General features: G+C 39.2%; 1 protein-coding gene across 1 annotated transcript in view; it reads right to left on the reverse strand.

Annotated features, from left to right (window-relative positions):
- LOC140228924 (uncharacterized) overlaps positions 1 to 14,187 on the reverse strand; it is a 160,034-nt gene that overhangs the window by 53,502 nt on the left and 92,345 nt on the right. The window contains exons 60-67 of the mRNA XM_072309190.1: positions 14,086 to 14,177; positions 13,128 to 13,284; positions 12,046 to 12,336; positions 10,301 to 10,546; positions 5,114 to 5,422; positions 3,832 to 4,086; positions 1,748 to 1,872; positions 844 to 979 (exon numbers count right to left, since the gene is read on the reverse strand). Of these exons, the coding sequence (XP_072165291.1) occupies positions 844 to 979; positions 1,748 to 1,872; positions 3,832 to 4,086; positions 5,114 to 5,422; positions 10,301 to 10,546; positions 12,046 to 12,336; positions 13,128 to 13,284; positions 14,086 to 14,177 (1,611 nt within the window). The remainder of the gene's footprint in view (positions 1 to 843; positions 980 to 1,747; positions 1,873 to 3,831; positions 4,087 to 5,113; positions 5,423 to 10,300; positions 10,547 to 12,045; positions 12,337 to 13,127; positions 13,285 to 14,085; positions 14,178 to 14,187) is intronic.

Genomic DNA, 14,187 nt, shown 5'->3' on the forward strand with positions numbered 1-14,187 from the left:
TGTTTTCTATTGTTTTTTTGCCAAAATTTGTTGGAGGCACTTTTTCAAGCTTATCTACATTAGAATTGATTTATTTCAATGGTTAAAAGTTGAAATAATCTAATTTATATCAATTAAACAAAAAAACACAGTTTGCATTGGATTTGCACACGAAATCACAAATTTGAGCGGTTTTCGGGTTGACATGCATATGCAAAACATTGCATAACTTCAGAACGGTGTACCTGGACGTCGCAAATTTGGTCTCAAAATATGCGGGAGACTTCAATGAAAAAAGTCATGAAACGATGCGGCAAAATCTTTGCGCGTTGCGGAATCGTGGCGCGAAACCTCGAGGGGGGGTCAATTTGACCCCCCCCCCCCCCCCAGTTAGAATAGGGTTAATGTGAATTGAGTGAATGCAGAACACATCAGGAAAAGTTTGAGGAAAATCGGACAGTCCATTAAAAAGTTAGGAATTTATAAAGGTTCTGTGCAGTCACTGCTGGATGACTAGACTACTGCAGTTTATGGTGCCACATGTGTAAGAAAAGAGTTCATAACTTTTAAATGGATTGTCCGAATTTCCTCAAACTTTCACTGATGCAGTCTTGCTAGTTTTGCTGCAATCTCTCAATCCACATGTATATTAACCCACTGAGGACGGTTTAATTTTGTAACAACATGCATTTCCCATAGACACTTGCCCGAGTATACTCGGGACTCATCCTCAACAGGTTAAGGGGAACTTGTCCTTTGATTCATGACAGCTGTGGTACAGGCTCCTCATAATGTCTCGAACTGCAATTTAAAACTTGAGGTATTGTTAACAAGAATGGGATATAAAAAGGGTGAGCAACTTACATGTTTCTTCAACCATGGTCACACCAGCACTGAGAACTGGCCCACTGCTGCTGTAGACAGAGACCAGGTATCGAGTCTGGCTGTCCAACCCATCAAGGGTGATGGATCTTGTGAGGCCATTATCTAATGGTGAAGCCTGAATCAGAAGGGTTGCAACAATGGTGTGCTTAAAATACTATCAAAAGAATCGAACAAATAAGAATGTCTACAGAGAGAATACCCTGTAGAATGCATTTCATATGAGACTGTCAGAAATATATACTAACCTTTAAGTACTTTTAAATTATTTTTTTAATAACTTACCTGTACTAATATCACTTTACAAATTTGTAAATTAGCTTTAGGCCTGCTCATGAAAATTAAACATCAACACACTAATCTTATGACACTGCATCTCACTATCTCCTGTTGATGTATGGAATTGTAATGACAATTCTGTAGAAAAAATGACAACTGCAACTGACTGACAAATTGCACTACATTGACGTAAATACAGGTAGCACTGACTTGATCAACGTGTTTAATAGAAGCCATGATAGATGAAATCATGGGCGAATGTACTCGAGCAATTAACAATTCAGTGCTACAGCTGTATATCAACGTAGGGCAATTTGCCAATCAGTTGCAATAAAAACATCTTAACAAAAGAAATCATAAATTTGAAAAATGGTAGCACTGCACTGTTGAAATGATTCCACATCAATTTGAGCAATACTGAAAAAAAGAAAGAAGAGGAGATGACAATCATAGCCATGCATGCATGTCAGCTGTCTTGACTGGGTATTAACAATGATGTTATAATAATTAAAGAAGTAGCTTGCTTCTTTGGCTTTCCATTCATGTTTCTAATCTTTCGCTGACAAGAAGGTGATCCCTACTTGAAAAGGATAGCGTCTCTACAAACCCTATCTCCTTGTGGATAATGGCACACACGATAGGCATCAAAACTTCCACCATTTGGCGACTGCCATGAGACGTCAAGGCTGTCCTTTAGGGCAGTCAGTTCAAGAGTGTTAACTCGCTGTGGTTCTGGATGGAAACACAGAGGGTGAGAAGGGCAAGGTATGGTACATGTGAAACGAGCACATTTGACTTTCAGATACAGTCCGACCTTGATTATCCGGCCATCTATCTTACCCAAACTTCTCTATCATCAGGGCGTGTTCACGCAGTGGGAAGATGACCAACAACAAAAAGATATTTACCTTGATTAAAACTCCAAGAAAACTTACACACTTTGCCTATGATATCATCAGCAGAACTTGTATATGTGGCCCTGCACCTCAAAACAAACAAAATGTCGCCAGACATGAAATTTTAGTTAAGACCATATTCTAAAAGAACAGACTTTAAGCTTTAAAATGATGTATAACTCAAATCAAATGGACTCTCCTAACCTACCTAAATATTGGAAAGAAAGCACAAACTCAGGAAAAGTGTGAACTGAGAAAAGAGGCTCTGAAGTACAGTGTCTATTCAAGCGCTTAATCTTTACCAAACCGTGCTGGCTGTGCGATGAATGGGACAAAAAACAGGAAGTAAACCACCACAGTAAAAACAATGAAGGGATTATCAAATTAGATTGAAATTGAGCACGCCTCATTAACACATTCTGTCCATAATTAATGCCAACTTTCAAACCAGTAGCCGTATCCTTTCAAAAGTTATTAGAGTTGAAAGTGAAGAGTGTGGACAAGGTTTTTCAGAAATGAAAAAGGGATTCTAAAGACACACCTAATCACACTATTCTACCAAAAATGTTCGAGATAAACTGCTAAAAAAAAACACACTTTCCTGCCCGTTTTATGATACCAAATTTTAGCATAATGTAAAGGAAGACCTGCTCTTTCAGAAAATATGAAAAAGCCAAGTTCGGTTAGGTTGACCCATTTCACTTATGTTCAGTCCTCACGCAAAATCAGTGTGTGCGACTTTATGTTCGTTTTGAGGTGCACGGTCACATATTATGAATTTACACATTTCCATGCAATAACACACTACAATTTCAGGTACATTAGTATGATTAATCACCGTTGCAGTGTACGCTACCAATCTGAATTTACACATTGCCATAAAATAACATACTATAATTTCAAGTAGGCGAGCAAACTTGTAGATTACACAACCGTTGCAGTGTATGCTACCAATCTACATATGGTGCTACCATGGGGTCAGCAGGTATCTGGACATACATGTATATCAACATTGTTTGTCCCATATCTGGCCAAATTGCTTATCCGGATGGGGCCACATGTCAGACACATGTAACAGAGGTCAGTCTGTATTGTAATTTCATGCCAACTCCCCCCTCTCCCCCTCCCCCCTCCTCCCCCCCCCCCCCCCCCGGGACATTTTCATATGAAGAAGTCGGTACTTGACATACAGTGTATGTATTAATAGTTTGAGCTTCACCCCTTATCGCATAGACAAAAGCAACATATAAACAGTGGTGACTTAAAAATGCACTTAATTACCACAGTAATGCAATTCTGAGCTTGATTGAAAGTATGTTAATGTGCTTCTTGAATTCTCAATAGAGATATAAAGTTTTGCCAAATGTACCAATCAAGACTCTACCGGAACAGATCATCTTTTTGTATATACTGTAGGTTATGCAGAGATATAAACGAGGGCTCATAGGTTGCTTCCATGTTATCATATTAACAAAAACAAACTTTGGAGACATGAGAATAAAGAGACATGAAAAAAAAAACAATTATTCAATGATTTTTACCAGAGACTATTGCAAACTGCAAACTTAAATAAACAACCCAATAACATAGACATTGCCTTTGTTTACTTACTAACTAGACTACATATAATAAAGACTGTAACAATTAAGATGTGCAATATGCAGAATTGTCATGGTCTGAAATTGAAAATGCTGTTTAAAAGTGGAGCAAAATAATTGGTGAACTATGATAAACTTTTCTTTTAAGAGTTTGCATGTATACAGAGTGTAAAATCAAGGCCATATTTGAGACTTACTCGTGTACTGCATAATCTGTTCAGAGTCGGAGGTCTCCCCCTGCTGTTGTACCATGATGGTATACTCCGTGCCTGACTGCAGCCCCGTGAAGGTAGCAGTCCTGGGCTCACCACGAGCCACGAGGACTGGGGTGGGGCCATTCGGGCTGTAGCTGACAAGGTAGTTGGAGAATGACCCCGACCCTTCTTGCCACGTGACTGTCATAGAATCGGTCTCCAAGCTCTCTACGCTTATCTGAAGTGGCGCAGCAGCGACTGTACAAGGGGACATGATGTTCAATGATTACGAGTGCATCCAAAATCATTTTGTACTCAATAAAATTATGCGTGCAAGCATGCAGGAAATGTTGCTAAGGTATGTCAGGTTCAACACAAAATGTTTCAAGGATTTTCTTCTTGTTGAGCTCACATAAAAAGGAGAAAGTAAAGTGAAGGCATTCTATGCTAGTGAATGGGAAATTTGAGACAGCTTTAACTCATAGAATTTGCAGCGTGCAAACTTGACAAATATCAAGAGTTTGTTATCTGCAAATGTGTGGAAAAATTTGAAATTTCATAATTTTCATATTTTGGCTACACTTTCATAGAACTTTTAGTGATTTGTTGGTATTGTTCAATGTTTTCTATTAAAACAAAGAAACTTAAACATGGAACAGATTGCATTATACGAGTCTTACGCTCTCTAGTTTTAGTCTCGAGACCTAAGCCTTTGCAAAAACATAAAAATTTCACAAAAAGAGTATCTCATAGACAAGTATACTGAGACAACAGTTCATGTCAGTATATAAGCTTCAAATACATTGAAAATTTGATGAATATTTTCATTATTTTTGTTCCTTCGGGAGAACTTTTATCTTCTTTTTTTTCAGTTTACAATGTGGAGAAACGAAATGTTCTACGCAATACAACAGTGATAAATCGGGTCGACCATTCACACCATCAAACAAGTTCAGGTTCTATCATCTACACTCATCATAATGATATAGTGAGTATTTTCTTCATCCAAAATGTTGCCATGTTGCATCTTCTCGGAAGCTTATAGACACAATCTGTAATCTCACCTCAATCAGACAGGCTAATAGCACAACATATCCAAATGATAATCCACAACACACGCTGAAATTTCATATAAAAGCTGAATATCAAAGCCATTTTCTTTTCTTTTCTTTCTTTTTTTTTGGGGGGGGGGGGATGATGGCTCACGCACCCCTTCAAGCCATGAAACAGAGATTTGAATAAATGAAGAATGATACTTTTAGGCATCCCCTTTCCGTCTTTTTACCTGTCCTTGCGGTAACTGCAGTAGGTTCACTGGTCTCCATTCCAAGAGTCCATGCCACTTCAATAGAGTATTGCGTGTCGGGATACAATCCATAAATCCACTGCTCGGGACAGGCCGTCTTGGGAACAGAAATGGTCTGCAGCACTGGGCTGTTGCTTGACAGGAAAACCCGGATGTTGTTTGACAGGAAAACCCGGATGTTGTAGCCATCATATTGTGCCGGGTCTTCAAAAGGCGGTGTCAAGGAAAGGCGTACACCAGTTGGACCCTGGTCCACAACTCGTGCGACTAGTGCTTCGGTAGCATACACTGGCAAAATAAAGATAGGTATACAAACTTGTTATGTCTTTCCAAGCAATTCTTTAATTATCATTACTTTTTTTTTAAAGTAATTAAATTGTACCAATGCCCTGAGCATAATGTTTGCTACATTTGTAGAATATACTTCAGACATAACCTCTGCAAAAAGTTATTTTTTTTTCACTCAAATCTTGATTTATTGGGGTTTAAATGTACAAATTTTAGAATGTATACAAAAACTAGAAATGTCGCTATGGCGACTGGTATGCCTCCGCCATAATGCATGATTCTCCTTATAGGTCTATAGTACATGAGGACAATGTGTGATTACATTTTCACAAAATTGGCAAAATATTAAAATGATATGTTTGTCACAAATGTATCGAATGTTCACCTTCCTTGACCTATGTTTAATTGGATGAATAGGAGAGCATGTATTTGGGGATTTAAGAACTTCAACTTCGACTTTGACCCTTTCATAAGTTTACACACTTGAGTAATTTTCAAGGTATGGAGAAAAAGTGCAATTTCTGTATTGAACAGTAAATTGTTATCATTTTCATCTGGCCTTTGATTCATAAGAGAATCACTGTCAGGCAGAACATACATAAATATATGTGACCCGCTACAACAAAATGATCCTAAAGTCGGGCGAGGTCGATTATTTGAAAATTGCATGACAAAATTCCCTAATCTTTCTGCTTTAAATTGATATATAACTCATGTTATGAAAATAATCGGCTGCGGAGATATCGATGTTTAAAGGAGAGCATGTCGAGACGTCTGGGAAATCACTGTTTCGAAAAAAGCGCCCTGAAAGTTTTCCTTGCGATGCAATCGCGATCAAGGGACACGAAAGTCACTTTACGGGCAATAGAAGGTAAATCCTAGCAACCCCAGAAATGCTCATTCAAGCACAGCGTCGGCGGTCTCCTCACCGACCAATCAGTGACCAGGGGGGCGTTTCATCAACGAGTTCGTCGGAGGTTTTCACCGACGAATTTGCTATCAGCCAATCAGACGCAAGGATTTACACTGACAACTGTTAAAAGCTAATGAAATCCTTGGTCCGATTGGCTGATAGCAAATTTGTCGGTGAAATCTCTGACGAACTTGTTGATGAAACACCCCCCAGGATGCCAGGAGAAGCGGCTGGGCATAGCGCACCCCGCCCACACGCTCCAGTCCACTTGGCAGTGTGCGAGCTTCACGCTTCGGTTAGCGGCAAGCAGCAAACTGACCAATGAGATCACTCTGGTCGTTGTTAGGGGCGGAGCCTATCTGTGGCGCTCAATCCAAATTTTCGAACCAGTTTCTGCTTCATTGAAACGCCAAAAAACATGGCCCAGAAAAAGGCTATTTTTTGGTCTTTCCTTTCATCATTTTGCTTCAAAATTTCGACAGATGATAGAAGACATGTCAGACTCTAATAATATGTCAAAATCAGAAAATCGTAAGTTTTGACCAATTATTATGCTCTGACTTCAAACTCGATTTTCACGGCTCCGACCATGCGCGACTTTAGGACCTTTTTGTTGTAGCGGGTCACATACTAAGTTTAAAGATAACTTGAGCCACTTCCGAGATATGGAGAAAGAAGTTTGTAAGTTCAGCACTTTCACTTGATCTTTGACCTTTTGACCTTTGACCTTCTTGGCAAAAAAAAAAAAAAATCCCAGACAATCTCCAGTAGGTTATACATGCATACATCAAGTTTAAAAAAAATAATCCTGCTGGCATTGCATAAATATAAGGAAAATAGTACAATTTTGAAGCATTGCCCTTGACCTTTGACCCCTGACCTTTGACCCCATGAACCCCAAATTCCCTAGCTAACCACTGCCAGTCAGTACATGCATATATACTTTGTTCCATAAAGATACCTTGAACAATTTCCAAGATACAGAGAAAAAAAGTGAAATTTTAACATTTTACTTGACCTTTTGACCTTTGACCTTTTGACCTCATGACCCCAAACTTTCACCAGAGAATCTTGATTGGGTAATACATGTATACACTAAGTTTCAGGAAAATATCTTCAGGCATTGCATAGATATGGGGGAAATAGTGAAATTTTAAGCATTTGACCTTGACCGTTTGACCTTTGACCTTGAGCATGTGCACCCAAAAGTTGATAGGCACAACTTCACCCCCTAATACACATACATGCCAAGTTTCATTAGCATACCTCAAAAAAGGTTTTGATAGTTACCCTGTCCACAAAATTCATTACGGACGGACGGACAACCCGAAAACATAATGCCTCCGGCACCACTTCGTGGCGGAGGCATAATAAAAATGACTTGAACTAGGCTGGTCAATCTACTGATCCTTTCAATCATAGGATATCGCTATCAATATTTTTTTTTTCCAAAATGATGTACATCTTGAATGATAGTGATATGCAATGTGTGTGCACGATCAGCAAACCAATCAACAAGGAATCTCAATATTACTCGTAAAAATGCAGTTGTATCCATTTAACCCTAACTAGGCCGGGGGGGGGGGGGCCTCCGAGGCCCCCCCCTCGACGTTCCGCGCGATGTATCGCGAACGCGAAAAGCTATCGCCGCGACGTTTCATGACTTTTTTCTTTCAAGTCTCCCGCATCTTTTGACACCAAATCTGCGATGCCCGGGCACGCGGTTTCGAAGTTGCGCATAAATATGTATGTGCATGTCAGACCAAAAATTGCTCAAAAACGTGAATTTGTGTACAATTTCAATGCAAACTGTGCTTACAGGCAAATTTCACAAAAGCATGATTATTTGGGGGTTTTATTGATTAAAATCAATTATTAATATATTTTCTTGTTCGGAACAATGTCGCAAACAAGTTTCATCGAAAAAACAATGAAAAACATAAAGTCGAAAAAACAAGGAAATACATAAGAAATTCAAAAAACAATAAAATACTTAAGAAATTTTTTCCGATGGCACAATTTTTTTCTCTTTTATTTGCTCAGGACACTAAAAAGAATATTTACACAAAAAATGTGCCCATTTTGAGCTTTATTTAGTGATTTATACCAAATTGTCTGATTTCATGCATCATCACGCATAAATTAGCATAATTTAGCATAAATGATAATTTTTTTTCTGAATTTAACTTCATGGTACTTTAGATTACATCATAGGCAATGTGTGTGCCAATTTTCGTCGCGATCGCGCGGTCGACGGCCGAGATCTGGAGGGGGGGCCTGGGAGGCCCCCCCCCCCCGGCTCTATGATCTTCCTAAATACATGTAGCCCGGCCTAGTTAGGGTTAATAGCTACAGCGTGTACACATCAGTACTGGCACTTACAGAGTAGACTTAAAAGAGTGGAGAACAATTAAGTGCTAAACTATGGTATGATATGATATGATCAGATTTATTGAAATATGAATACTTTCAGGTGCTTTCTCAGGTGAATTTTGGCTGATTTTGTGTGTGTGTGTGTGTGTGTGTGTGTGTGTGTGTGTGTGTATTCTAGCTGTACAACAATCTGATTTCCAGGGTACTGGTACACTTTAACAGTTGTTCCTGCCTCACTAATCAGCCAATTAGAGGCCACCATTCTGAATGTGAGATGAATGAAATTGCATGACAAGTTCTCAAGAGATATGACGGTTTAACCCTAACTAGGCCGGGGGGGGGGGGGGGGGGGCCTCCGAGGCCCCCCCCCCTCGACGTTCCGCGCGATGTATCGCAATCGCAAAAAGCTATCACCGCCACGTTTCATGACTTTTTTCTTTCGAGTCTCGCGCATCTTTTGACTCCAAATTTGCGACGCCTGGGCGCGCGGTTCCGAAGATATGCATAAATATGTACATGCATGTCAGACCAAAAATTGCTCAAAAACGTGAATTCGTGTACAATTTCAATGCAAACTGTGCTTGCATGCAAATTTCATAAAAGCATAATTATTTTGGTGTTTTATTGATTAAAATCAATGAATAACATATTTTCTTGTTTGGAGCGATGTTGCGAACAAATTTCATCGAAAAAACAATGAAAAACATAAAGTTGAAAAACAAAGAAATGAATAAGAAATTCAAAAAAACAAGAAAATACTTAAGAATTTTTTCTGATATCACCATTTTTTTTCATTACATTTACTAAGGACACTAAAAGGAATATTCACACAAAAAATGTGCCTGTTTTGAGCTTTATTTTGTGATTTATACCAAATAGTCTGATTTCATGCATCATTATGCATAAATTAGCATAATTTAGCATAAATGATAATTGTTTTAAAAATTAACTTCATGGTATTTTAGATTACATCATAGGCAATGTGTGTGCCAATTTTCGTCGCGATCGCGCGGTCGACGGCCGAGATCTGGAGGGGGGGCCTGGGAGGCCCCCCCCCCCAGCTCTATCAACTACCTAAATAGCCCGGCCTAGTTAGGGTTAACTCTGGCACTGTGAAAGGAAGGGATACTGACTGTCACTAGCCTAGCTGATTGGTTCCATTTAATGAGTAATCAAATCAGTTTCTCCATGTGAAAAACAAAACAAAAATTGAATTGTAATTAAGCCCCACTTTGTCAAAGTCAGATCCAATATATCTCAGTTCAACATGAGGTTGGAAATCTCTCCACACACTCAGAATGAGGCTCCTTTGTGATACTTCATATTTTTCCATGTGAGGCATTTCGCATGAATGAATCAAGAATTTAAAATGTGGCAGACAATTGGTGCACTTGACAGCCTGGGCCCCATTTCATAAAAAGTTGCTACGATAGCAACTCTTGCTGGAATGGCAATTGTCATAGTAACAAGAAGAATCCAGCTTCCTGATTGGCTGTTGCTACTGGAAGTTGTCATTCCAGCAGGAGTTGCCATTATCACATCTTTTATGAAATTGGGCCCATCGCAGGTATGTAAAATCACATCATACTCACAAGTCCTTGCCGTTATGGTGTCCTCAGAAGGAACCACTCCAGCTCCATTGGCCTGAACTGTGATGGTGTACTCCGTTCCAGGATCTAGGTTCTCAAGTAGTACTCTCCTCCTTGAGTCTGGTGGGTCTACTGAGGCTCCTCCAACCATCACTGTGTACCCATTAACGGTACCCTGAGGTTGACCCCATAGAACTTCCAGACTCGTTGATGTTCTTTCGCCAATCGTAGCATCTATGCTACCAACAGCTGTTGGTATGGAGAGAGAACAGATGCATGTAAAATTCTGTGCAAATTAGATACTGTGTCTACGACTATCCGAAAAGATAGTCATTAGTGTTAAACTGACACATTTAATAAGTTAAGGCTCAAACAAAGGAGCTAATTATTATGTGTTGTATATGAATGGTATGTTAACTACTGGATTATCTTGGGATAGCTAATAAAGCACATGTTGACTTCTTCAAACAGGGGGAAAGATATTCATGATGGAAATTTTGGTTCTAAAAAGTATAGCAATATTGCCAAAGTACAATAAATCTCCAGTAAAAAAAAAAAGATTGGTGTTGAATGTCGTGCAAAGGTACCAAAATGTCATGCATACACTAGCCCAAGCTAGCCTTCACTATAAGCTGTGGAGTATATACTGTATACGCTATAATTTTCGCGTACATACATTTTCGCGAATTGCCGCTGTCACACATTTTCGTGAGTGGTTAAATTCGCGATTGGGGGACCAGAGAAAATATGAAGTGGCAAAGAAAGTGTGAATTTTCAACTTACTAGCAAATAAGAATGATACTAGTTATACACTGCATGAAAAAAAACTTACCAAACTCTGCGAACTAGTAAGTTAGAATTCAACATTTTTGAAGTGGACGAAAGTCCATCGCGCTAGATTTCTGACGAGTGGTCCCCTTATGATAATGGATTGGCTCTCTACAGTATTCGTATAAAGTAGACGTGGACGTGTTAAACAAGCTTAGCCAGTATGGTCTGTTCGGAAAGCCATGACATGGTATACTAGTACTGAAATGTTCGTATCATCAAGGCAAGGGATTCATTTTGGAAGGTAATATTTTCGCGTGTTGTTAATTTCGCGAATAACTCCCGACTCGCGAAATTCACAAAAATAAAACCCCCGCGAAATATATAGCGTATACAGTAATCAAACAGGCAGACTGTGCACAGCATTTTTATTGAGAAAGCCACCTGTTACCTCAAGAAAAATGTCACTAATGTAAATTTGAATGTGATGATATACATGTACGTACACCAGCTGTGGTCATTCTAAAGAGCTACCATCTCTGGCTGATGATGCTGGTGCACTACCTTTGGTGGCTATCATGGAAACATACTGAATTCATAAACAGACATGGCTACCAGTTATTGAACAAAAAATCAAGTGATCTCATGACTTCTGATCACTATCAGAATTCATCAATGCTCAAGTCCAAAGATACATGCATCTTCAGGAGATACATGTTCACATACATGTAATCCTATACAGATAAATATCCCACCATTATACATATAAAATCATTATACTGTGTCCTGTCAGGAAATACTTCTTTTGACTGCTAAGATTTGATCCTTATACAAATTTTGGCATACAGATTGGACTATGATACACCTCAATTACATAATTCTAACAATATTTGACATTTGAAAAACACATAGACTGCACACCTGCACAGTCACTGATGAAGAAAGTGTATAACAAATTGTACACATAATGATCAACTTGCCAATTTCAATGTCTGCGATGTCTAAGGCTGAACTCCTCTCTGCTCCCCTGACACTGACGAGGGAAAAATCATAGGGGACATCCGCCAGGACATTGCTGAGGACCAGGCTGGACACATCCTTGGGAATCAAGACTGGAGACGCCGGGGACCCTGATGTTGGATTGTATGAGAGCTGAAAGCGGTCAAATGAGTCAGAGGCAGGTAGGTTCCACTCCAGGGTAATCTCGCGGTCGGACGCCCGCGTGTCAGTCACCCTGAAGTTGGTGGCCACTGGGATAGCCGTGTCTTCCGCTGCAAGTTTGGACAGACAGGAGAACAGGACAAAGGTGTGAAGCAGTGAGTAATTGAGTACAACAAAAATAGAGTTGATTTCTTGTTTTCAACACGAAATCAACTTCAACGCATATCATGAGCTGGCTTTGTATTACAACCCTTGGTAAAAAAAATTATGCCCACTGGGCACGTTGAGGCAAAATGAAAGACTGGTCACATGATTGCTCTCCACCAGTCATTTAATTAGGATCCATATCGCCATTTTGTATCATACAATAATTCATTAGGACTGACAAACTCCAGGACCTACTCTGGAAGACTGGGGGACCATCACAAACATAGAAATACAGGGAAATAGTTTGAAAGCTCCATCAATCTCCTTATTGCTGTACCAGTGGGACTTGCAGCCTTATCAAATTCACACAAGTTATGACACAACAACTACCTTGGCAAAAAAAAAACCCAACAACAACAGCAACAATGACAACGACAACAACAACAACAACAACAACAACATCAAACAACTCTGGCAGAGACAGTGGTAACATACAAGGCAATGCCAGTGACTATGGCCAAAGATATTATATACAATTTCTAGTTTATGGACAGACTCATACCTCTCAAATACTTTCTCTACTTTGGTATAGGTTTATCGTAACAACATGGTAATGGAAAAAAACGACATGTGAGCAAAACAGGTGCATTCAGACTGCAAACTATCAAACTTAAAATTCCCTCCCTCTCCTAGCTCTCTATCTCCCTCTCCTTTTGTGTCCCTCTCTCTCTTTGGAGCATATTGGGTGGCTTACTTGTGGTGACAGAAATGGTCCGCTTTTCACTCTTCCTTGAGCCTGAGGCCGAAATGCTGATGAGGTAGGTTGTCTCTGGGTTCAAGTCAGTGATGGTGTGCGATGTGCCCACTATCAGGGACGGAGAGGCGGAGCCATCTTGAGGGGTGTAACACACCTGTGCACAGCAGAATATAGTCCCATTACACATGTGTCTCTCGAAAGATGAATGCACTCATTCGATACACAATGCACAAAAAATATCCCAACACCTGCTTGGCAAGGTTGAACGCTTGTAGAAAACTTTAACATCCTCTCTATTGTGGAGCAAAATGATGAACGTCAAAGAAAAAAAAAAAGTAAAATAACTACAGAAATTTGCATCAAGCATTGTTCTCGATCAACTGGAAAAATGTTAAACCAGAAATTTTACATGAATGACATTTAAAAGAAAATTCACAAGAAGTCAAGTGTTTCAAATTAAAATGCATGCTCAAGTTCTTGTCTACACTATGTAATTCATATATTGCACAAACTGCATCTGGAGCATTTGACAATTAGATATATCTGGCACCTTATGAATTCCATTTATCATCAATATTACTACTATAATTATCATTATTATTATCATTATCATCATCGTCATCATCATCATCATCATCATTAGGATTATTACTACTATTATTATCATTATTATTATCATTATCATCATCATCATCATCATAATCATCATCATTATTATTACAATTATTATTACTACTACTACTGCATGCACCACACATATGAATTAAATGCCAGTGGTGGTGCATGAAAATTTTATGTCATGAACATTTTTGGTTCTACAGTACATATAAAACTGCATCTTGATGACTGTATTTAAAAGAAATAAATTGATTAAAACATAAAGAAGAAATGGATTGATTCAAACATACGAGAAAATGCATCTAGCAGCTTGTTATCATATCATGGCATAACATACCTCATAGCTATTCACATCTGGGGATGCAGTCCATGTAAGTTCAATGCTAGTGCCTGAAGGCAGGGCAGTGGGCTCTCCGGGCGGGTTTGGTCCTGTGGAAAA

This window comes from Diadema setosum, chromosome 5 (genome assembly GCF_964275005.1).
Source record: "Diadema setosum chromosome 5, eeDiaSeto1, whole genome shotgun sequence".
NCBI lineage: Eukaryota > Metazoa > Echinodermata > Echinoidea > Diadematoida > Diadematidae > Diadema > Diadema setosum.